Source organism: Ranitomeya variabilis, chromosome 1 (assembly GCF_051348905.1).
Source record: "Ranitomeya variabilis isolate aRanVar5 chromosome 1, aRanVar5.hap1, whole genome shotgun sequence".
Lineage (NCBI taxonomy): Eukaryota > Metazoa > Chordata > Amphibia > Anura > Dendrobatidae > Ranitomeya > Ranitomeya variabilis.
The window spans coordinates 749,382,396-749,408,302 of NC_135232.1; the positions used below are offsets into that span (position 1 = coordinate 749,382,396).

General features: G+C 46.6%; 1 protein-coding gene across 1 annotated transcript in view; it reads left to right on the plus strand.

The window, feature by feature from the left end:
* GAK (cyclin G associated kinase) overlaps nucleotides 1–25,907 on the plus strand; it is a 175,941-nt gene that overhangs the window by 127,200 nt on the left and 22,834 nt on the right. Inside the window, exons 20-22 of the mRNA XM_077270235.1 lie at nucleotides 170–307; nucleotides 13,605–14,099; nucleotides 23,015–23,176. Coding sequence (XP_077126350.1) covers nucleotides 170–307; nucleotides 13,605–14,099; nucleotides 23,015–23,176 — 795 coding nt within the window. The remainder of the gene's footprint in view (nucleotides 1–169; nucleotides 308–13,604; nucleotides 14,100–23,014; nucleotides 23,177–25,907) is intronic.

Sequence of the window (25,907 nt, forward strand, 5' to 3'; positions counted from 1 at the left end):
TGGGACAGCCCCTTTAATGCTCGTAACTACTCGTTACTTTCTACTCTCATTACTTTTTGCAATTTCTCCATTTTGAAGTGACCTACCAGTATCTGAAAAGTACACAGGCCCAAGTCCGTGAGTAAGCAATGTTTTTAATGTTCTAAAGCTGTGTGTTTGTGCTTTCCAGGAAAACCGGAGTTGCCCAGACAGCCAGGGTCTACTGCACAGTATGAAGCGGAGATCTCCCCCGCAGAACATTCTCCAGAGCCACCAAGCTCCGATGAACAGAATCATAACAATTTTTTTCAAACTCTTGATTGGCAAGGTACCTTCACAGTACAGCAGCTCTAATGTTGTAGGGAACAAGTCAGGTGAAATGCATTCTGACCACTGTTTATAAAGTACAACAGGCTTTGCTTTATTTTAACCCCTTAGCGCATAATCGCATATATGTACATCAGCACTCAAGTGCCTGTGTATAGAGGAGGCTGATAAGCAGAGATCTCGCCACATGCTGCCAGCATCTGTGTCTAATAGGAAGTGTCAACCATTTAAATGCCGCTGTCAGTTGCTGGTGCTTTCACACTGGCTCCCATCAGCACTCCATGTAGCGATTGCAGGGCACCAATGCTTAGCCTAGGCAGCTTGGGGGCTGCTGAAGGTATCTGGTTCACCTTTTAAGCTTAGCCACATTCTGAACTTGATTAGAGACCACAATTTCCATTATATGCTACAATACTGTTGTACTACACTATACAGCATAAGCAATCAGACTATCACCAGTTTCTTTGGAGACTTAAAAATAAGGTTAACAATGTAAAAAAAAAAAAAAAATGTTTTTAAGAAATCAACCCTTTTTTTCTCACATTTAAAACTTATGAAATCGAAAAATAAATATAATTGTTTTCTCTATGTCCTTATATGTCCGGTCTGCCAAAATATAAAATTAACACACGGTAAATGCTGAGAAGAAAAAAAAAGTGTGTTTTTTTCAGTCACTACACCTCCCTAAAAGAAAAAATATGCATTCAAAACTGGTCGAAATGGCGTATCAATAAAACTCGGGGCACAAAAAACAAGCCCTCACATCTCCATCATTGGTAAAAATAAAAACATTGGACGTCTTAAAAGATTGCAACATATTTATTTTCTTTTTTTTTCTTCCTTAGAAACTTCTGAATTATTTTGACCTGATAAATAAAAAATATATATACCAAGTTCAGTATGTGCCCTAATCGTACTGAGCTGGAGAAACGTGCTGCCGGGTCATTTTTTTCAAATCGTAAACGCTGTAAAAACAAAACTTAAGATACCATTTCATCACCCCATTTCTAAATAAACTGTATGGTAAAATGAATAATGTCATAAAAATTAAAATTCGTCTGCCAAAAAAGCAACCTCTCATATGACTCAATAGAAAAATAACGCTCATGGAAGAAGGTACAGAAAAATGCAAACGTTAGATAGAGAGGCGTTAAAGCATAGCTTTCATTTTTTTATGTAACCTACATAATCTTGTACCAAGAAAAAGGAAAGGACTTCGTCCGGCACACCAAACCGGTAAAAAAAAAACAAAAAGAACTTCGAGGCATGTCAAGCCATGGTTAAAAAGTAGATAAAAACACCTGACATGTTTCTGACGCAATAAATGTGCCCTTAATCATAGAATACAGAAATGGCAATGCATTCAAGTATAAATAGGGAAAACGAACCAATCAAATATTTGCACACTTAATTGCATTAGTGATGCATAAGAAGTGTACCTTTACTGACGTAACAAACAATTGGTCACAATAAAAAAGACTATATATATATATATATATATATATATATATATATATATATATATATATATATATATATATATATATATATATATATATATATATATAGTATATACTCGAGTATAAGCCGAGATTTTCAGCCCAAATTTTTGGGCTGAAAGTGCCCCTCTCGGCTTATACTCGAGTCACGGTCAGCGGTGGGGTCGGCGGGTGAGGGGGAGAGAGGCTGTCGCATACTCACCTAGTCCCGGCGCTCCTGGCGCTCCCCCTGCCTGTCACACTGTCTTCGGGTGCCGCAGCTCTTCCCCTGTTCAGCGGTCACATGGGACCGCTCATTAGAGAAATGAATATGGACTCCACTCCCATAGGGGTGGAGCCGCAAATTCATTTCTCTAATCAGCGGTGCCAGTGACCGCTGACAGAGGAAGAGCTGCGGCACCCGAAGACAGTGTGACAGGCAGGGGGAGCGCCAGGATCGCCGGGACTAGATGAGTATTTTATATTCACCTGTCCACGTTCCACACGCCGGGCGCCGCTCTGTCTTCGCGTTCTCTTGTTCTGACTGTTCAGGTCAGAGGGCGCGATGACGCATTTAGTGTGCGCGCCGCCCTCTGCCTGATCAGTCAGTGCGGAGAGACGCCGAGACGGGACGCTGAGGAGCTGCAAGCAAGAGAGGTGAGTATGTGTTTTTTTTTTTTTTTTTTTATTGCAGCAGCAGCGTTATATATGGCACAGATTTATGTGGAGTATCTATGGGGCAACGGTGCAGAGCACTATATATGGCACAGATTTATATGGCACATCTATGGGGCAACGGTGCAGAGCATTATATATGGCACAGATTTATATGGCACATCTATGGGGCAACGGTGCAGAGCATTATATATGGCACAGATTTATATGGCACATCTATGGGGCAACAATGAACAGTGCAGAGCATATATGGCACAGCTTAATAAGGAGCATCTATGGGGCAACAATGAACAGTGCAGAGCATATATGGCACAGCTTAATAAGGAGCATCTATGGGGCAATAATGAACAGTGCAGAGCATATAAGGCACAGCTTAATAAGGAGCATCTATGGGGCAATAATGAACAGTGCAGAGCATATAAGGCACAGCTTAATAAGGAGCATCTATGGGGCAATAATGAACAGTGCAGAGCATATATGGCACTGCTTTATATGGAGCATCTATGGGGCCATAATGAACTGTGCAGAGCATTCTATATGGCACAGCTATATATGGAGCATCTATGGGGCAATAATCAACGGTATGGAGCATTATATATGGCACAGCTTTATATGGAACCTCCTTTGGGGCGGTAATGAACGGTATGGAGCATCTACCGGTATTTTTATTTTTGAAATTCACCGGTAGCTGCTGTATTTTCCACCCTAGCAAAATTAGGGGGGTCGGCTTATACTCGGGTCGGCTTATACTCGAGTATATACGGTATGTGTGTGTGTGTGTGTATATATATATATATATATATATATATATATATATATATATATATATATATATATATATATATATAGAATAAATCATTTCTGAAATTCATCCCCTTTGGATATTTGGTGTCTGATTTTAAAATCCAAAAGGCTTCCCTGATGGTGAACTGTTTTTGTCTATTACCTCCACGGGCAGAGTTCACAACTCTTTCAAATCCAAAAAAGGTGCGTGGTGTCACCTTTGCAGACATTGGCAAAATGCTTTGATGCTCCTGAATAGAAACCATTTTTGTTATTATTGTTTGATAAATGCTCTGATATTCTTTTTTTCAATTTACGAGTCGTGCCCGTGATATTTTTTAAATGTCAGAAAAGACCGTATATACAATAGGCGACATATTTTGTCGCAAGTGATGAAAGTTGTAATATTGTGAATTGTACCCGAAGCCAACCGGATTGATTTTGTTCTGTCCAATGCATGTGCACAGACATTACATCTATTGCCGGCTTATTTATGGAAACCTATTGCAGATAGCCACGTTCTAGTGTTGTTGGGTTGTTTGATAAGGCTGGGGATAAAGAATTATCCAGGGTTAGACCCCTCCGGGCCACATATCTGCAACCATTACCGGTGATTTCGTGAAGGATGTCATCCTGATTAGTAACATGTAAATACTTTTTTTTTTACAATAGATTTAATTTCACTGAACTGTGGACTATATGGAGTTGAGAACGTGACCATAGATTGCGTATTATCCTGAGACAGAGAGGACTTGTAATGGGGTGAAAAGGATCTAGGCTTTTTGGATTCCTTATTGATAGCATGTTTGATGTCACGATTATTATAACCCTTTTCAATCAAGCGCTTGCTGATAACCTTGCTTTCTTGAACGAATAGTTCATTTGTAGAACAAAACTGCTTGGCACAGTTGAATTCCCCATACGGTATGGCTCGTATAGTATGGTGGGGATAGGAAGCTGAAGATAACAATACTGTGTTGCCTGAAAGGTCATTCCCGTAAAGGGACATTGTAACATTTTGTGGCACAATTACCTATTAGATAAATATCTAAAAAGGGAGTTACAATAGTAGGAATGCTTACACTAAATTTCAGATTCCATTCATTAGAATTGAGGTAGACATTAAATTTGTCCACATCAGATAGGCCACCCTGCCATACAAGCAAAAGGTCGTCCACATATCTCCCAAACCAATTTATGGCATTGTAAAAAGGATTCACATCAGTAAAAATACATACTGTATTTTTCTGACCATAAGACGCACTTTTTTTCCTCCAAATTTGGGAGGAAAGTGTGGGTGCGTCTTATGGTAGGGATGTAGCATGTGGGGAGGGGGGCAGCAGCCAGTGGGATCGCACTGTTATCCCACTTCAGGAGGCATAAAAATGTCCCCACTGCCGGGAATGAGCGCTGGGGAAACCATGTGGTCCCGATGATTAAGTGCAGTGAATATTCATTAGCTACTCCCCGCCCACCTATCAGCTGAGCTGTGAGCAGGGAGCAGCAAATGAATACTGCACTTAAGCAGGGACACACATGGTTTCCTCAGCGCTGATTCCTGCAGCAGCTGGGGAGATCCATGTGTCCGGGGGAGGAGGAGGCAGCAGGGGCCAGGGGAAAGGAGATCGCTGCATACCTGCCTGGGCTGGAGCTGAGTTCTGTGCAGTGTGCACAAGGAGGACCTGTGATGATGTCAGAAGTGGGCGGGCTGGAGCATCACATGGCAGCACAGAGCCCTCCCTCTTCTTGACATCAACACAGGTCCTTCAGACTCCAACACTAGAATCTGCTGGCTTCCATTACCTGTGCTGTGGAAAGGCAACAAGAGGGCTCTGTGTGTGTGCAGTCATGGGATGCTTTTACCTCACCACAGGCTGGCTGCCACAATTAAGAGGTTAGTCTTTCCAAAACACAATAAAGCACTCTGCCACTCCTTTAGTGAACTATAACTCCCAGCATGTCATAGGATCTGCAGGACATGCTGGGAGTTATAGTTCTCCCATGGGATTTTAAAGCAGCACTCCAGTGTTATTTTGCAGTGCTGGAGTGGTGCTTTCAATATAAGCCCTGTGCCCCCATTCTTATACTCACCCTCCAGCATCTTCATATAGTACTTCACAGCCACCACACTGGTCCCGCAGCTTCCAACATAATAACATACTATTATATATAATAACACCACATATAATAGTATGTTATTAAATATTTTACCACATTTTTTTGCTTCAAATATTTTTTTCCCTATTTTCCACCTCTAAAACCTGGGTGCGCCTTATAGTCCGGTGCGTCTTATAGTCCGAAAAATACGGTACTTTTTCTCACCATGACATATGGAATCATAGAATGGTAGAGTTGGAAGGGACCTCCTGGGTCATCTGGTCCAACCCCCTGCTCAAAGCAGGATTCACTAAATCATCCCAGACAGATGTCTGTCCAGCCTCTGTTTGAAGACTTCCATGGCAGGAGAACTCACCACCTCTCGTGGCCGCCTGTTCCACTCATTGATCACCCTCACTGTCAAAAAGTTTTTTCTAATATCTAATCTGTGTCTCCTCCCATTCAGTTTCATCCCATTGCTTCTAGTCTTTCCTTGTGCAAATGAGAAATAAAGATGATCCTTCTACAATGTGACAGCTCTTGAGATATTTGTTGACAGCTATTAAGTCTCCTTTCGGTCTTCTTTTTTGCAAGCTAAATAATGATGAGCGAGTGTACTCATTGCTCAGGTTTTCCCGAGCACGCTCGGGTGGTCTCCGAGTATGACTGCTCGGAGTTTAAGTTTTCATCGCCTCAGCAGCATGATTTACAGCTATTAGCCAGCTTGATTACATGTGGGAATTCCCTAGCAACCAGGCAAACCCCACATGTACTCAGCCTGGCTAATAGCTGTAAATCATTCAGCTGCCGTGATGAAAGCTAAAGCTCCGAACACTAACAAATACTCGGAGGTCACCTGAGCATGCTCGGGAAAACCCAAGCAACGAGTATACTCGCTCATCACTGAAGCTAAACATTCCCAAATCCTGTAACCGTTCCTCATAGGACATGGTTTGCAGTTCGGTCACCATCCTGGTCGCTCTTCTCTGAACTTGCTCCAGTTTGTTGATGTCTTTTCTAAAATGTGGTGCCCAAAGCTGGACATAGTATTCCAGATGAGGTCTGATGAAAGAGGAGAAGAGAGCAATAATGACTTCACATGATCTAGACTGTATGCTTCTGTTAATACATCCCAGAATTGTATTTGTCTTTTTTGCTGCTGCATCACACTGTTGACTCATGTTCAGTAATCTATTAGTATACCCAAGTCTTTTTCGCATGTGCTGTTGCCTAGCCCTATTCGTCCCATTCTGTGTATGCTTTTTTCATTTTTATTGCCCAGATGTAGTACTTTACATTTTTCCTTGTTAAAAATCATTCTGTTAGTTACTGCTAACTGCTCCAGTTTATTTATATATTTTTGAATACTCTCTCTTCTCTAGTATTAGCTAACCCTCCTAGCTTTGTGTCATCAGCAAATTTAATCAGTGTACCCTCAATACCTTCATCTAAATCATTGATAAAGATGCTGAACAATACAGGGCCCAGAACAGAACCCTGTGGTACCCCACATGATACATTCTTCCAACTGGATGTGCAGCCATTTACGACCACTCTTCAGGTCCGATCAGCCAGTTATGAATCCACCTAACAGTTGCCTTGTCCATTCCATACTTACCGGTAGTCATTTTTTCAATAAGGATGGTGTGAGATACTACTTTGCTGAAGTCAAGAGATACTATATATAAAGGCTAGCAAGGGACGAGGAAAATCTCGAACCCATCTGGGCACCTAGTGTGGGGAGGAAGAAATGAGAATCAAACATGAAAAAATGATGGTGTATGCATGACGAGGCATCCGAATTCCAAGCACGAGGTGCAGTGGAGTGCACACCTTTAAAAAGCATAACAAATCTGAGCCTCTTCCTGCTCCCTCCTCTGCTGCTGTCTTAGCCTCTTCCTCCTGCTCACGATCAACAGAGCCACCTGCCTCCCCGCAAAGAGAGGATGTGACAGCAGAACCACCAGCAGTGTCACTGAGCATCTCTACACCATCTCATGGAAGTGTTCATCTCTCCATCCCACAAACACTCGAGAGAAAGGGGAAATACTCGCCTTTCCTACCCAAGAGCCATGGTCCTAAATGACAGAATTTCCAAATTCCTGTCCTTTGACATGCTGCCATTCTGGCTGGTGGAGACTGATGGCAGTGACTGTTCCCCGCTGCCACTACTTTTCCAGCCTATACCCTATCACTCGTTGCGACGAAATTAAGCGTGGACTGTGCAGCGACAGCGTAAACGTAAGCTTTGGCCATGGATGTTACAGCTCCCTAATTACCCCCTTGGTAAATGTAGTGGTTGCTGGGGCAGAGGCAGAAGGTGTTCTTGCTCATGTACTAACACCACCAAGGATTGCTGGATGTTTATCTGTCCTGGTTGCCTCCTACACCACTTTCTTCAACGCCCCCTCGTCCGGTCACAATATGATCTGTACCACCAACTTCAGCAAAGTCAGGGTGAAACTACAGTAGGCTGTTCTGAAACTCCTCTTTTTGATGGACTAATTCCACACCACGCAGGAGCTGTGGATGGTGATCAAACATTGGATAGATGAGTGGTTGTTTCTGGTGAACCTCAAGCCCGGCATGGTGGTATGCGATAACAGGTGAAATCTCATAGCAGCTTTGGGCCTAGCCGGTTTGACACACATCCCTTGCCTAGCGCATGTACTGCATTGGATGCAGAGCTTCATGAAAAATTACCCACGTGTCCGAGCTGCTGCTCGCCTGTCTGTGCTGCAGCGTCCCTTCTGAATTCCCACTCACCTCCTCATATGAGATGTATTAACAAGGTGGAACTCCACCTTGCACATGTTGGAGAGACTGTGCAAGCATCAGGCATTAGTGGAGTTTCAGCTGCAGCACGCACGGATCAGTTGCTATGTGGAACAACAATACTTCACCAATGAGTGGGCCTCCATGCAGGACTTGTGTGTCATGTTGCGCTGATTCGAATACTTCACCAATATGGCCAGTGTTGATGATGCAATCATGCACATTACTATATCACTTTTATGTCTGCTGGAAAAAAACAATTCAGCAGGTGATGGATGAGGTGGTGGCACAGGAGGAAGAGGAGCAGAAGGAATAGGGAAGCGGACCATTCAAATCGTTGTCAGGCCTGTCGTCCACACATGGCTTGGAGTTCCTGTACCAATAGCTGACAGGTACGCAACTGCCTAGCCAGGGGACCGTTTTGTAGGAGTAGCAACTGTGTTCACAGCAGGGTGGCACTCAAAGCAGCTCACATGCATCACTGGAGGACCCAGATCAATCACCTCCCACCGAGGACAGCTTGTGGTTGCCTCTGGGCAGTCTGGCACGCATGAGACAATACATGCTGCAGTGTCTGTACAACAGCCAACAACTGCTCGTATTGTTACCACTATTGATTACTGTGTGCCACCCTGCTGGATCCCCTCTACAAGGACAACATACCATCATTATTTCCGTTACTGAAGTGGTATCACAAAATGCGTGAATACAAACTGACCCTGGTAGAGGCACTACTGACAGTGTTCCCACCTGACAGCAGGGCCGGACTGGCAATTCTGGCAAATGCCAGAAGGACCTGTCTAGTTATGGGCTGCCATGTCTGCTACATTGTTAACAGAATCAGTGTTCTCAAGATACCCATACTGTTAAGAGTTGTGATGGAGCACAAAGTTGCTGACTCAGTCACTTACCTCAGCAGGCCACGGGTATCATTAGACATATTGGTCTTGTAGAATATCTTCCTTTCCTCCATCCAGGGTAATATTAGTAATATATCCCATCTGGTTCATGGGGACGGGGACAACATGAGCCTGTGTGATTTCAAATGCCAGGACTGAATTTCAGCCCCAGTCCGTACCTGCCTGACAGCGTGGGCTTAGTAGAAGAACAAAGCTATGAGCTTTCCACATCTGGCCACTGGAACATTTGTCCATTCCTAATGGCAAAACAGTTACAGCTCTTTCATGTTAGATGGTTTCCTCTGGTGAACAGCAATATTCAAGTCTGACCACATATTCTTAATTGGATTAAGGTCTGGGCTTTGACTAAGCAACTCCAAAACATTTAAGGTACCTTCACACGAAGCGACGCTGCAGCGATAGCGACAACGATGCCGATCGCTGCAGCGTCGCTGTTTGGTCGCTGGAGAGCTGTCACACAGACCGCTCTCCAGCGACCAACGATGCCGAGGTCCCCGGGTAACCAGGGTAAACATCAGGTTGCTAAGCGCAGGGCCGCGCTTAGTAACCCGATGTTTACCCTGGTTACCAGCGTAAAAGTAAAAATAACAAACAGTACATGCTCACCTGCGCGTCCCCCGGCGTCCGCTTCCTGTACTGTGTGAGCGCCGGCCCCTAACAGCAGAGCGGTGACGTCACCGCTGTGCTGTACTTTCACTTTACGGCCGGCGCTCAGTCAGAGCAGGAAGCGGACGGCAGGGGACGCGCAGGTGAGTATGTACTGTTTGGTTTTTTTACTTTTACGCTGGTAACCAGGGTAAACATCGGGTTACTAAGCGCGGCCCTGCGCTTAGTAACCCGATATTTACCCTGGTTACCAGCGTAAAACATCGCTGCTATCGTTGCTTTTGGTGTCAAACCTGACGATACACGCCGGTCTGACGACCAAATAAAGTTCTGAACTTTATTCAACGACCAGCGATATCACAGCAGGATCCTGATCGCTGCTGCCTGTCAAACACAACGATATCGCTATCCAGGACGCTGCAACGTCACGGATCGTTGTCGTTCTCGTTGTAAAGTCGTTTCGTGTGAAGGTACCTTTAGACTTTTCCCCTTAAACCACTCGAGTGTTGCTTTAGTAGTATGCTTTGGGTCATTGTCTTGTTGGAAAGTGAACCTCCGTCCAAGTCTCAAATCACTGACAGACTGAAACAGGTTTTGCTTAAGAATATCTCTGTATTACGCACCATCAATCTTCCCCTCGACTCAGACTATTTTCACTGTCCCTTCTGCCGAAAAACATCCCCACATCGTGATGCTGCCACCACCATGTTTTACAGCGGGAGATAGAGTTTTTGAGGTGATGAGATGTTTTGTTTTGGTGCGAGACAAAGAATTTACCTTTGTGGCCAAAAGTTCAGTTGTGGTCTCATCTGTCCACACCACCTTCCTTCATACATTTGTGGAATCTCCCACATGTGTTTTGGCAAACTCAAAATGAGCCTTACAATTTTTGTGTGTAAGTTAAGATTTTTTTTTTCTGCCCTCCCTTAAAGGCATCCTGTATGGAGTGTACGGATTATTGCGTTCGTATGGACAGATACTCCAGTGTCTGCTTGGGAACTCTGCAGCTCCTTCAGGGTTAACTTTGGTCTCTGTGCTGCCTCTGATTAATATCCTCCTTGCCTGGGCTGGGAGTTGTTTGGTGGGTGGCCCTCTCTTGGCAGGTTTGTTGTGGTACCATGTTCTTGCCTTTTGATGATGATGGATTTGATGATTCTCTGAGGGATCATCAGAGATTGGGATTTTTTTTATAAACCAACCCAGACTTGTAATTCTTAACAACTTTGTCGGTGACGTGTGTGAGATCTCCTTGGTCTTCATGGTGTTTGGTTAGTGGTGCCTCTTGCTTAATGATAATGCAGCCTCTATGGCCTTTTTAAAAATATGTGCATATACTGACAGACCATGGGACATTTAGATTGTACACAGGTGGGCTCCCTTTCACTAAGCTTGTGACTTATGAAGATAATTGCTTGCACCAGAAATTTTTAGGACTTTATATCAAAAGGGGTGAATACATATGCACATGCCACCTTTTTATTTCTCCAATAAATTGAATTTGCCTATGAAGTGAATACTTTTGCACACCACTGTACAGTGTGAGCACCTACATGGCCCATTTGCTGTGAGCCCCCTGTATATGGTATGAGCCCCCACATAGCCACCAGCAATTGGTGTGAGCCCCCACATAGTTTCCAATATACGGCGTAAACCCTCACATAGCCTCCAATACAGTGACGACAAAAAGTTCAGCATTTTTCTTTTTAAAAGTGTGATTACTTCTGTCTGGTTGTTGTGATACCATTTTCCTGGTGATGAAGGGAAAGTGCATGAAGTTGTCATCATGCGAGACCTTAATTTTAACCAAAATGCTGTAGAATATAGATATGGTCAGTTAATGAAAACTGACATCCAAACGTTTTGCATATACTAGTTATTGATCTCAGCATAGAGAGTAATTCATTGCTTACAATGCCATAACCTAGCATTTTGTAGCATAACCTCTTGCTTTAATTACTGCACCACACCGACTGTGCATTTAAGCCACTAGGGCATTCAAGACATCCTGAGGGATCTTGTTCCATTCCAATTGCAAATCTGCAAACAATTCATTGCTATGGTTACGGTCCCCAACTCGTCACCCTAAGGGTATGTGTCCATGTTCAGGCTTGCTTCAGGCTTTGGTCAGGATTTTATGCAAGTAAAATCCTGACCAAAACTGCACCTGAGGTCACTGGCAGGTCACCTGCGGTGTACCTGCGGTGTTTTGCGTGTTTTGCTCATAGTAGCAACATGCTGCGTTTTGAAAAAACGCACCGCGCATACGTTTTCGTGGCAAAAACGCATGCGTTTATTAACGCATAGTGGAGTCGGGATTTCATGAAATCCCCTCCACTATGCTGTAACATCTGGACGCTGCGTTTTTGACGCTGCGGAAAAACGCAGCGTCAAAAACGCAGCGTTTCCTGAACGTGGACACATACCCTAACTCATCCCAAAGGTGCTCTATAGGGTTTAAATCATTGTGATTGGCGGCCATTGCAATAGGCGAAAATTTTCATTGGCTAACCAATTTTTTACTTAATATGATGTGTGCTTAGGATCATTGTCTTGCTGGAATTTTTAGCCCCTACCTACTTTGGTTTTACCATGTGCCAGCATTACATTCTCCAGTATATCCTTGTACATGGCAGCATTCATATTTCCATCAATTCTATGCAGAGGGCCATTGGCAAATGCAGAAAAGAAGCCCCAAACCGTGACATTACCACCACCATGTTTCACTGTAGGTGTTTGGTAACTTACATCATTACGTTTTCCAATTGGGCTGTATGGCTTCTTGACTGGAACTCATGCATTCAACCCTACTGCTCTTAGCCGTCGCCCCACAGTTTGGTGACTCACTTTGACCTCATATTCTTTGTTCATTTTCTGTGAAATCTATACAGCACTTTTATAGAAATTAGATGCTAGCTTTTTCTTAATAATGTGATCAACTTTGGAGGAAATTTTCCTTGGTCGTCCACTTCGAGGTTTGTCAGCTGTTCCATAACCTTCTTTTTCTTTCTTTATTATATGTGACACTTGACTCTGAGAGCAGTTGAATTCCATAGCTACCTCTTTTAGGCTTTTGCCTGACTTCACTCTCAGAGTAATATGCTTCCTGACATCTGGTGATAAATGTCTTTGTCTTTGCCATGCTTTAATCGAAAAACGCACGCAAAAAAAAAAATTGTAGGCAAAATTCGACTACTCATGACAAAATATGCAAAATATTTGGCCCAGCAAATGTTGAAAACTAACCCATGTCGAGCACAATTTTCATCCTTATAGCTGACAACCATTTGCTTCCGATTTACTAAAATCACCGAGAAAACGGCATCACAACAACCAGACAGAATCACACTTTAAAAATTAAAAAAGAAATGCAAAACTATGGGTTGCTACTGTGTACGGCCTAAGGCCCCCACATAGCCTCCATTATACGGCCTGAGGCCCCCCGCATATCCCCTCTATATACATGCAAACATCCCATACACACATGAAAAAAAAGCAAACAAAACACCACCACATACTCCCCTCGCTCTCTTTCCCTCGATGCTTTGCTCCAGTCCCTGGTCTATTGATAATCTGCTCAGCTGACGTGATGTTATATTTCTTTTCTTATGTCAGTCGCACATGCTGTTTGGGGGAAGCAGGAGCTGGTAGTTCCACCCTTTATCAATGGATTCACCACTGTCTGCATCTCAAAGATGCAGATAGAGGTGACAGTGGTGGTGGGCGAGGGTATGGTGTGGCCCGTGGGCTACTATTTCAGCCTTTCGGCTTTTACTGCCCACAGGCCGGACAGGAACAGCCAGAGGGGCAAATGTGGCCCGCGGGCCGCAATTTATCCAGCTCTGCTTTAGTGGGATGCAATGCAGCCAGTACAGAGCAGTTTTCTTGTATGTCTACAATGTGATTGTATTGCGATTTGTTTGAATGTTTTATTCTAAAAATCATAATCTGTGTTCATGATCTTTAGATCAGATGGAAGGAAGAGACTTTCACGTTGGAGTCCAGGCATATTCATCCAGGGAAGATCACAATGAAAGTACAAATGACAAGAGTGAACCTTCTGACGAGGAGTTCTATGACTTTGGCCAAGTGCATAGTGCACTCGAAAGTGAAGAAAGAGGCGCAAACATCTTATCTCCTGATGTATCCGAACCTGCAGATCATGTACTTGCATCACAAAATGGTGCAGACACTCCAAACCCGAAGGATGAAGAAGTAGAAGCAGACTTATTAGGACTAAACACGACACCTGCAGCTATCGACAACAATGCTGTACCCTCGCAAATAATGAATTCATCCAGCAATGCAGCTTTACTAGACAATCTTTTCTCAGACAATCCTTTCTCAACCGACTGCAGAACTGAGAACTTGTTAGGATCTGGGGAGGATTTTTTTTTCAGTGGTCCAACTGAAACATCTGCAGAAACGGGCTCCTCGTTTGACACCACATTTTCTGCTTCTGGTAATATCTAGTTTCTTTGTGGGAATTTGGAGTTGTAATTTTATTACATTATTGTATTGACCTTAGCTGTATGCAACATTTAAGTGGATGGTATTCTTGACAGACAATAGAGAGGAGACTTCAAGTAAATTGACTGTCATCAGGAAATGAGCTTTTGCTTAAATCGGCTATTTTTGTTAAATATTTTTTATTTTAATGTTGTGGGGTTTGTTTTTTTTTACAATTTTCCACATCACTGTATATTGAAAAAAACAAAATGTATTGGTGTGTATAATATATATAAATACACTGATCAAAAAATAAAGGGAACACTTAAACAACACAATGTAACTCCAAGTCAATCACACTTCTGTGAAATCAACCCGTCCAGTTATGAAGCAACACCAATTGTGAATCAATTTCTCCTGCTGTTGTGAAAATGGAACAAACAGCAGGTAGAAATGATAGTTAATTAGAAAGACAACCCCTATAAAGGAGTGGATCTGCAGGGGGGGGGGACCACAGACCATTTCTCTGTTGCATTTTGTCATTGCTCTCGCCCCTAGAGGTACAGTAACATGAGGCGGTGTCTGCAACTTACTAAAGTTGCTCAGGTAGTGAAAGCTTATGTAGAATGGCACATCAATGTGAGCTGTCAAGCATAGCTGTATCTGTCCGCACAGTGTCCAGATCATGCAGCAGATTTTATTGTTCCCTTTTTTTTTTGAGCATTGTATGCATATGTATGTGATCACCACATTGCCTATCATTTCTACCTGTTGTCTGTTCCATTTGCACAACAACAGGAGAAATTGATTCACAATCATTGTTGGTTTCACAGACATGTGATTGACTTGGAGTTACATTGTGTTAAGTGTTCCCTTCATTTTTTTTGAGCAGTATGTGTCTAAAGTAACTCTCTTTATCTCTGGATCTATCTATCTATTTGTACTGAAATCTTGTGTTTTCACACTGGACACAAAGTTTAATATTAGAGTATGTTCAGACGAATACATTTTCTATCCGAGTAGGTAGCAAACAGCACACATACCCAATGTTGGCTAGTTCTATTTCATAATAACCTAGAATCTGAAAAATTGCAGAATTATTGACCAGACTAGTGATTTTAAATAGTAAATGGCTCCTGTGGTTATCGCTGATGGGCCACACAGTCCAACTTATGGAGCTAGTTGCATACTAGCCCTAATTTTGGTAGCTTTAGGCTTACACTTCCTGACTTGTGCAGGAGACATTTCTGCAGTCATAGCAAACAGTATTGAAGTGTCCAATAACACCTCCTATATAGAGTAGATAATTCTGGACCCACTATTCACACTAGTTGAGCTCGTCTCCATTCCCTCCTTGCACCATTACCTTAGCACAGGTTTAAAACCAAACAGGAAAATGAGATGTGATCCCCAGGCGCTGCAATAGAGTGAAGACAAGGGTGTTGTGTTGGGGTTACCGCGACATGGAGGAGCCAGAAGACCGAAGCGTCTGATTGCTCCTTCTCCTGTGCTGAAAAGAAGCACTAATCCTTCTTTTTACATGGTGTAAATTTCTTTTGACAGTACAGGGGTTAGTCGGCCATGTTGGGAGCTCTGGGATCTAGGTCTCACAGTTAGCCACTCCTATTCCCAATATATAATCTGGGTCCTTACTGACACACATCGTCAGAGCTAGCTTATGTTGCATGGCTGGGAGGATAGGTGTTGGTGGTTTTGTGAGAAGGCGTTTGGTGGGTTTATCTGTGACTGTTTCTTGGTTAGTAAGTGTGATAATTCCCTTTCTTCTCCTACTTTTGGGCACTGCTGCTCCCCTCTTCCCTGGGGTGGAATTCAGGAGATAAGGCAAGGTACGTGGCCCTGGCATCTTCACCTTCCGAAGTAACCCAGGGAATAGGGCGAGCTATATGTAAATGCATGATAAAGTGCAATGCAGTGCTTACCCATGTGGTCAGTGACCCAATTTTCATATAGCCTGACTCTGACAATACTGTTCCTGTACCTCGGTGCCATCTTCAGGCTATAGGGGGTTTTACTCTGTCGCCTCATTGGGGGACACAGGACCATGGGTGTTATGCTGCTGTCCACTAGGAGGCGACACTATGCATAATCTGAAAAAGATTAACTGTGGCTCCTCCTGTGCAGTATACACCCCTGGACGGCATCAGCCTTCTCCAGTTTTTGCTTAGTGTCGCAAAGGAGGCACACCTAAAGATTTTTACTCCGTTTTACTCCGTTTCCCGTTTTCCGACGGGATTACAGATGAAGAAAAGAGGGTCTCCTGTGAGACCCCCGGCATGGCTCCTTCCTCGGCCCCCTATTATGGGGTGCCCAGTTGAAGTTGAGATGGCTATTCCCCATGCTGCTCCTTCCCCAACCTCTCGGGTGTTGGTTCGAAGTCGAGACCCCCCTCCTTCCCCAATTCCTTTTGGTTTCTGGGTTGAGGTCGAGGCGAGGATAAAGGCCCCTGAAGGTGTGTGACAAAAGCACCCTCCCTATCCCCCTCTGGGGGTATTAGGTTGAGACACCTCAGGTAAGGCCTGTACAGGCAGCATCCTACAGCTCCCAGCAATGGGCCAGCACACTGCGCCTGCATCCAGGGACCCCAGCTCAGCTGCGGGCTCCTGTTGGGGCCGGGGGGAGTGCAGGCAGGCATGGCACATACAGACACAGGGTTCCCTGCGTCCCTGTCTCTGCGGCAGCACCAGCTCTATACTGCCTCAGGGGGACCCCAGCCGGGCTCCCCCTTCCGCTTATAGCCCCACCGCCATCCTGCCTTCAAATCCGGAGGGGTCCGGTTCAGATCCGACCCCCTCCCGGACTTTCGCGCCGGCCTGGAGCCCTTCTGGGCCTCAGGCATCTAATTTAGGCCCCGGCTTCGGCCTAGCTGAAGCAGCAGCCTCCTCTCCGCCCCCCGGCCCGCCCCCCGGATGACAAATATGACACTCTACAGTGTCATACAAGGGGCGGATCGAGACAGAAAGGGCGGGTTTTTTATAGCCTTGCCGCCTTTTTCCAGCTCTCCGCCCCCTTCTCCTCCTCTCTCCTCTGTCTCTGCAGCCATTTTCGGCTGCAGATTAACCCTGCATCTCCCGGTCTGCAGGACCAGGCAGCCAGTCTCCGGGGGGCACAGGACTGTGGATTTTCGGCGCTGGACCTAGGGGTACACTGGTGGGGTAAGATCACAGCTGGGTTATCTTTACTCAGCTGTGAATCCATATTACCTATAAGGCTCCCCTGTAGGTTCTCTACCCCTGTAAGGTCCATCTGCTGGCAGCACTTCTGCACTCTGTGCACTATGCCGGGCTCAAGGTCTAAGAGAACCAGGCAGAACTGCTATTATGCATTCTGCACAGCCTGCGGGACCGCTCTCCCCAGTAGCAGCACGTACCCGCATTGTCAGAACTGTATACAAACTACTGTGTCACAGCCTCAAGAAGCCCCTGCCAATGCCTCGGTGTCTAATGCCACACCGGAATGGGCTACTCAGTTATCGCAATCTATGACGCAGTCTATAGATAACCTAACTTCCACATTGCTTCAGGCTCTGCAGGGTCATGCCCCGGCTATGACCGTTACCCAACAACGGGAGAGCTTGACTCAGGAACAAGATGCCCCTGGCACATCCACGTCTAGGTCAGGACGCAAGCGGATCCATAGATCAAGTCCATCTGCGTCATCCCATAGCACACGGTCATCCCCCTCTAGGGAGAGACACCGTTGCTCCAGGTCATCTAGACCGTCCCATTCCAGGGACAGACAATGCAGATCTCCGCAATCCCCAACCAGAGAAGGCCTCCTCCCCAGCTCACCCAGCAGGGGACGCCTCAGTGATACACAGAATTCGGAAGGCATCTGCGACTCTGACTCAGACAGAGAAACTGAGGGGTCCCTGATGCCAATCCCTAGTAGCAATACAGCGCTAGTTGAGGACATATCGTCCATCCATCGGGTGCTGGACATTTCTGATCCGCCACCAGAGGCCCCAGAACATCAGATTTCCTTTGAAGGACCTCTGAAGCCGCCTAAGGTTTTTTCTAACCACCCAGAGTTTAAGGCGATCCTTAAAAAACAGCTCTCACAGCCTGAGAAAAAATTCGCTAATCGCAAATATCTGGAGGCGAGGTACCCCTTCCCACAGAAGGACACCAAGGAATGGACAGATCCACCTGAAGTGGATCCCCCAGTCTCCAGGCTAGCAGCACAGACCCTCCTTTCACTGCCAGATAGCTCAACCCTAAGGGACGCAGCAGACCGGCAGGTAGAACGCATGGCTCGTTCAATTTTCGAGGCTGCAGGGGCATCCCTGGCTCCCGCGTTCGCCTCAGTTTGGGCTGCCAAGGCCATCCTGGCCTGGGCAAACAATTTACAAGCCTTCCAAGCATCCGCTCCTGAACTGTCGGACCAAGCGGTTCAAATTGCTGTTGTAGCAGATTACATGCTCCATGCAGCTCTGGATTCAGCAAGGGGAGTCGCGGGGATAGCATCAAACGCCATCACGATTCGGCGTATCCTCTGGCTGCGGGAATGGAAAGCGGACGCAGCCTCAAAGAAGTCCCTCACGCACCTCCCCTACCTCAGTGGGAGACTTTTCGGTGAACAGTTGGACACTATGATATCCAACGCCACAGGGGGTAAGAGTACTTCTCTTCCCCAACTGAAACCTAAACGCACTTACAAGAGGCGTAACCAAACTCGATTCCGATCCTTTCGGAATTCCTCCGGCTGGTCCGTCTCGCGTCCAGTACAAAATCGTAACCGTTCCCCACGCAGGGACAACTCACGATCGACGCAAAGGTCGGACAAGACCTGGCAGTCAAAAGCAGGCCAGTCTAAGCCCAGAGGAGGAAAATCTCAGACCTTCTCCTCCTCATGACTCACGGACTCCGGAAGACACCACACCAGTAGGCGGCCGACTTTTGCTCTTTCATCAAGTCTGGCTGCCTATTACAGAAGACAGGTGGGTCACGGAACTAGTGTCTTCCGGATACAAAATAGACTTCACCTCCAACCCACCGGACCGGTTCTTCCTCTCTGTCCCCCCAAAACCGCCAGCCAAGGCTCGAGCCTACCACCAAGCGGTCTCCTCGCTTTGTCAATCAGGAGTCATAGTACCGGTACCCACGACCGACCGTTTCCGAGGGTTCTACTCCAATCTGTTCGTAGTTCCCAAGAAAGGAGGCAGTGTACGGCCCATACTAGACCTAAAACAGCTCAACAAATATGTACGGGTCCGTCATTTCCGCATGGAGTCCCTTCGGTCCATCATTGCGTCCATGGAGAAGGGAGAATATCTCGCCTCCATAGACATACAAGACGCATACCTGCATATACCCATTGCACCTGCCCATCAGAGGTTTCTCAGGTTCGCAATAGGCCAGGACCACTACCAATTCGTGGCTCTCCCCTTTGGACTCGCCACGGCTCCCAGAGTGTTCACCAAGGTCATGGCAGCCACCATGGACGTCCTGCACTCCAGAGGCATAGTAGTCGTTCCATACCTGGACGATCTACTCATCAAGGCTCCCACCTTCAAGGACTGCGAGCTCAGCGTCTCAATCACAACCGATACTCTCAGTCGCATGGGCTGGTTAATCAACCTACAAAAGTCATCACCAACCCCGAGTCAGTCCCTGACCTTCCTGGGAATGTTATTCAACACCTCCAGGGGTCTAGTGCTCCTTCCCAAGGACAAGGCACTGGCTCTCCGACTAGCAGTTCGCACCCTCCTCCGCAAACCCCCTCGATCTCTCCGGTTTGCCATGAGAGTTCTCGGCAAGATGGCAGCGGCAATAGAAGCTGTCCCATTTGCCCAGTTTCACCTCAGACCTCTCCAACTAGCCATTCTCAAGTCCTGGGACCGGAATCCCTTTTCTCTCGACAGGGAGTTCCAGCTAACGTCGTCAACCAGGAGGTCCCTGCACTGGTGGCTCAAGCCAACCTCGCTAGCAAAGGGGAAATCCTTTCTCTCAGGTCAATGGAAGGTCCTGACCACCGACGCGAGCCTGACTGGTTGGGGTGCGGTGCACCTACACCACAGGGCACAGGGCAAATGGTCCCCAGCGGAAGCGACCATGCCCATCAACATCCTGGAAATTCGTGCCATCCTACTGGCATTGAGGGCCTTCCATCACTTACTGGCAGCCTCTCACATCAGGATACAGTCGGACAATGCCACGGCTGTGGCATATGTGAATCATCAAGGGGGGACCCGCAGTACCCAGGCGATGCGGGAAGTGTCACATATCCTCCGCTGGGCGGAGGACACAGGGTCGGTTCTTTCGGCGGTCCACATTCCGGGTGTGGACAACTGGGAAGCAGACTTCCTCAGCCGACAAGGAATAGACTCGGGAGAGTGGTCTCTCCATCCCGAAATTTTTCAACAGATCTGTCTCCGCTGGGGGAACCCGGATGTGGACCTAATGGCATCCCATTTCAATGCCAAGGTCTCCAACTTCATTGCCAGAACACACGATCCGCGGTCGCTCGGAGCAGACGCTCTGGTTCAGGACTGGACCCAGTTCCAGCTTCTGTACATTTTTCCACCTCTCCCCCTGATATCCAGAGTGGTGAGGAAGATCAAACAAGAGGGAGTTCCAACCATCCTCATTGCACCAGACTGGCCCAGACGCACATGGTACGCCGACATCGTACAACTCACAGCAGACGCCCCTTGGCGTCTCCCCGACCGCCACGATCTTCTATCACAAGGGCCGTTCTACCACCAGAACTCAGGGGCTCTCAATTTGACGGCGTGGCCCTTGAGACCTGGGTTCTAACCCAGGCAGGGCTCTCGGCAGATGTCATTGGAACCATGATCAGAGCACGGAAACCAGCCTCTGCCAAGATTTATTACCGTACCTGGAAAGCTTTCTTTACCTGGTGCGAATCTCGTGGCCAGATCCCACTCCCTTATTCCATACCCAAAGTACTTGGTTTTCTCCAATCGGGTCTGGAGGCCAGGCTGTCCTTGGGCTCGCTTAAGAGCCAGGTGTCAGCCCTCTCAGTGCTTTTCCAAAGGCGCATTGCTACCAAGCCGCAAGTAAGGACTTTCCTTCAGGGGGTTTCCCGATTGGTTCCCCCCTACAGACGACCACTAGAAACGTGGGACCTCAACCTGGTCCTGACAGCATTGCAGGAACCACCCTTCGAACCTCTTAAGGAGGTCCCGCTCCGCTTTCTTTCCCAGAAGGTGGTTTTCCTGGTGGCAATCACCTCGCTACGCAGGGTGTCTGAACTGACAGCACTTTCCTGCAGACGGCCTTTCCTGGCATTTCACCAGGACAAGGTAGTTCTTCGTACGGTCCCATCCTTCCTCCCGAAGGTTGTGTCCGACTTCCACCTCAATGAGGAAATTTCACTACCATCCCTTTGTCCGGTTCCGGTTCATAGAGTGGAGAAGGCTCTGCATACGCTTGACCTTGTCAGGGCTTTGCGTATATACGTGTCTAGGACTGCGTCCTTCCGGAGGTCTGATTCCCTTTTCCTCCTTCCGGAAGGCGGCCACAAGGGTATGCCAGCTTCCAAAGCTACTCTTGCCAGGTGGATCAAATCCACCATACAAGAGGCGTATCGCCTTAAGAATTCTCCTCTTCCAGCCGGCATTACGGCACACTCTACACGGGCGGTAGGGGCCTCCTGGGCCATTCGGCACCAGGCTTCGGCACAACAAGTGTGTAAGGCGGCCACTTGGACTAGCTTACACACGTTTACTAAACACTACAGGGTTCATACCCAGTCCTCAGCGGACGCGAGCCTGGGTAGACGTGTCCTGCAGGCGGCGGTGCCCTAAGTGTACGGGCCTGTCTGCACAATATTCGTCCATTGCTTCCCACCCAGGGACTGCTTTAGGACGTCCCATGGTCCTGTGTCCCCCAATGAGGCGACAGAGTAAAGGAGATTTTTGTGTACTCACCGTAAAATCTCTTTCTCTTAGCCTCTAATTGGGGGACACAGCTCCCACCCTGTTGCCCTTTCCGGGCTGTTGTAACTGTTGAGTTCTCATATTGTTTCTTGAGCTCGTACATAGTTGCCTTCTTACAGGCATAATTATGTTATTCATGTTACGTTCCTCCTACTGCTTTTGCACAAAACTGGAGAAGGCTGATGCCGTCCAGGGGTGTATACTGCACAGGAGGAGCCACAGTTAATCTTTTTCAGATTATGCATAGTGTCGCCTCCTAGTGGACAGCAGCATAACACCCATGGTCCTGTGTCCCCCAATTAGAGGCTAAGAGAAAGAGATTTTACGGTGAGTACACAAAAATCTCCTTTTTTGTTTTGTTTTTTAATTCCCCTACTTGTGATTAGCAGGGCAGTCCATTTTAAATAGTCTTAATGCAAAATCTGGCTAAATTTTCAGGATTTATAAATATATATTCCTTCACTCTTGTATAATGTAAATTTGTTTCTTACAGTAATTGACCTGCATGTCAGATTTTAAAGTTAGCGGCATGTGGATTTCCATTCTGAATTTTCACTGCAGAATTTGCCCCTTTCAATTTAAAGTGGTTACACATGCAGGATTCGCCCTGGATTTTTCTGCCTGGTGTGGACCTACACTTTTATTGAAGGATATATTTTACCTTTTACAACTTTCTTGTCCAATGCCAGAGGAGGAGACAGATAAAATAAAACAAAATATTTTCTAAAATCCGATTTCCTCATTAAATGATTGAATTCAACTATTTCACTTTTGAATCCTAGGTGGCATAGTGAGCATGAATAGCTATGTGATTAGTTCTCAGGCAGATTTATGGATTACAGTTTTTAAAAGTCGTATTTATTGGAGTCATGGAGGAAAATTGTAAAAGCATTACGCAACACTTTCATAAATTTGTCAAAAATAGACCATGCAATCTGATTTCAAAGATTTCCCTCATGACAGAACTTTGTGTCAATTATGCTATCCCCTTTGTATTTTTTCTACAGACCCATTTGACCCATTCGCAGCTACTGTGTCTGAAAATAAGTCGGGTGATCCAGATCTATTTGAAGGACTGGTCAGCCCACACTCTGCATCCACTCCTAATGTGTACCCTTCTACACGTAGTACTCCACCTCCCGCTTCAAGCATGGATTTCTTAAACCTGGGTAAGTGAGTACCGATTAGATTATACATTAATAATTGCTTGTAGTAACTCCACGGTTTTTTTTTCTTATTTAAAAAAAAATAACTGTTTTCTATGCAGTTCTATGGACACAATTCATCAGCGTTTTAATGCCAGTACTATGGCGTAAAATGCTTTGAAAAGTTGCATAATTTTGGCACCGCTGTAGGTTGCAGTAAAATTATGCAACTCCATTATCGCCTAGAATCATTCACCTTTCCATGGATCAGGATTATCTGATTCCACTCCTTCTGCTCAGGATTAGAGTTGAGCGAATAGGTTCGGAATCTGTTGCCGTATCTGAATTTGCCATATTTGTGTCACATTGGTACCATATTCATGCAGAATTTGTTTGACGATCGATTTTGAACATCGTTCTTATTGACTCAAATGACTTTCGGTTGTGTTCGGCGAATATTGCAAACACAATTTTTGCCATCAATTGTAATCGTGACAAAATTTGTAAACATTTGCTCAACTCTGCTGTGGACGAATTTTGTTGCCCAATAGGAACAGAATTTTTTTTTGTTGTTTTGGTTTTTTTTTTTTTACAAAACCCAAGTTGAGGTTAAGGCCCCCCAAAAAATTTATTTCAGGGACATTTGTGGGGATCCAGGAACAGGAATGAAAGGCAGTGTGTTTTTGGGAAATATGTTGTTGGGCATTTAAATTGTTTTGCTGGGCAGTGAATTGTAAGACGATTTACTCTGTCGCCTCATTGGGGGATACAGGACCATGGGTGTTATGCTGCTGTCCACTAGGTGGCGACACTATGCATGATCTGAAAAAGATTAACCGTGGCTCCTCCTCTGCAGTATACACCCCTGGACGGCGTCAGCCTTCTCCAGTTTTTGCTTAGTGTCGCATAGGAGGCACACCTAAGATTTTTTACTCCGTTTTTTTTCAGACGGATTACAGATGAAGAAAAGTGGGTCTCCTGTGAGACTCCCGGCATGGCCCCTTCCTCGGCCCCCTATTATGGGGTGCCCGGTTGAAGTAGAGATGGCTATTCCCCATGTTGCTCCTTCCCCAGTCCCTCGGGTGCTGGTTCGAAGTCGAAACCCCCCTCCTTCCCCAATTCCTCTTGGTTTCTGGGTTGAGGTCGAGGCGAGGATAAAGGCCCCTGAAGGTGACAACAGCACCCTCCCTATTCCCCCTCTGGGGGCATTAGGTTGAGACGCCTCAGGTAGGGCCTGTACAGGCAGCATTCTGCAGCTCCCAGCAATGGGCCAGCACACTGCGCCTGCATCCCGGGACCCCAGCCCACCTGCGGGCTCCTGTCGGGGCCGGGGGGAGTGCAGGCAGGCATGGCACATACAGACACGGGGCTACCTGCGCCCCTGTCTCTGCGGCCGCACCAGCTCTATACTGCCTCGGGGACCCCTCACAAGGCCCCCCTTCCGCTTATAGCCCCACCGCTATCCTGCCTTTAAATCCGGGGGGGGGGGGGGGGGGGAGGGTCCGGTTCAGATCCGGAAGCCTAGCGTAAGCCGCCGCCTCCTCTCCTCCTCTCAGGAACAGAACGACCTGGCACATCCACGTCTAGGTCAGGACGCAAGCAGACCCATAGGTCAAGTCCATCTGCGTCATCACATAGCACACGGTCATCCCCTTCTAGGGAGATACACCGTAGTTCCAGGTCAGTTCCAGTTCATCTAGACCGTCTCCTTCGAGGGGCAGACAATGCAGATCTCCGCAATCCCCGACCAGAGAAGGCCTCCTACCCAGCTCACCCAGCAGGGGACGCCTCAGTGATGCACAGGATTCGGAAGGCATCTGTGACTCCGACTCAGACAGGGAAATGGAGGGGTCCCTGATCCCAATCCCCCCTAGCAATACAGCGCTAGTTGAGGACATAATCTCTAACATTTCTAATCTGCCACCAGAGGCCCCAGAACAAGATTTCCTTTGAAGGACCTCTGAAGCCGCCTAAGGTTTTCTCTAACCACCCAGAGTTTAAAGCGATCCTTGAAAAGCAGCTCTCACAGCCTGAGAAAAAATTTGCTAATCGCAAATATCTGGAGGCAAAGTACCTTTTCCCACAGAAGGACACCAAGGAGTGGACAGATCCACCCGAAGTGAACCCCCCAGTCTCTAGACTAGCCGCACAGACCCTCTTTTCACTGCCAGATAGCTCAACCCTTAGGGACGCAGCAGACCGGCAGGTAGAACGCATGGCTCGTTCAATTTTTCGAGGCTTCAGGGGCCTCCCTGGCTCCCGCGTTCGCTTCAGTTTGGGCTGCCAAGGCCATCCTGGCTTGGGCCAAAAATTTACAAGCTGGCCTCCAAGCATCTGCTCCTGAGCTGTCGTACCAAGCGTTTCAAATAGCAGTTGTAGCAGATTACATGCTTCATGCAGCTCTGGATTCAGCAAGGGGCGTAGCGGGGATAGCATCAAACGCCATCACAATTCGGCGTATCCTCTGGCTGCGGAATGGAAAGCGATCGCAGCCTCAAAGAAGTCCCTCACGCACCTCCCGTATCTCAGTGGGTGACCTTTTCGGTGAAGAGTTGGACACAATGATATCCAACGCCACCGGGGGTAAGAGTACCTCTCTCCCTCAACTGAAACCTATACGCACTTAAAAGAAGTGTAACAAACCCGATTCCGATCCTTTCGGAATTCCTCGGGCTGGTCCGTCTCGCGTCCAGCACGTAACCGTTCCCCACACAGGGACAACTCACGGTCGACGCAAAGGTCGCACAAGACCTGG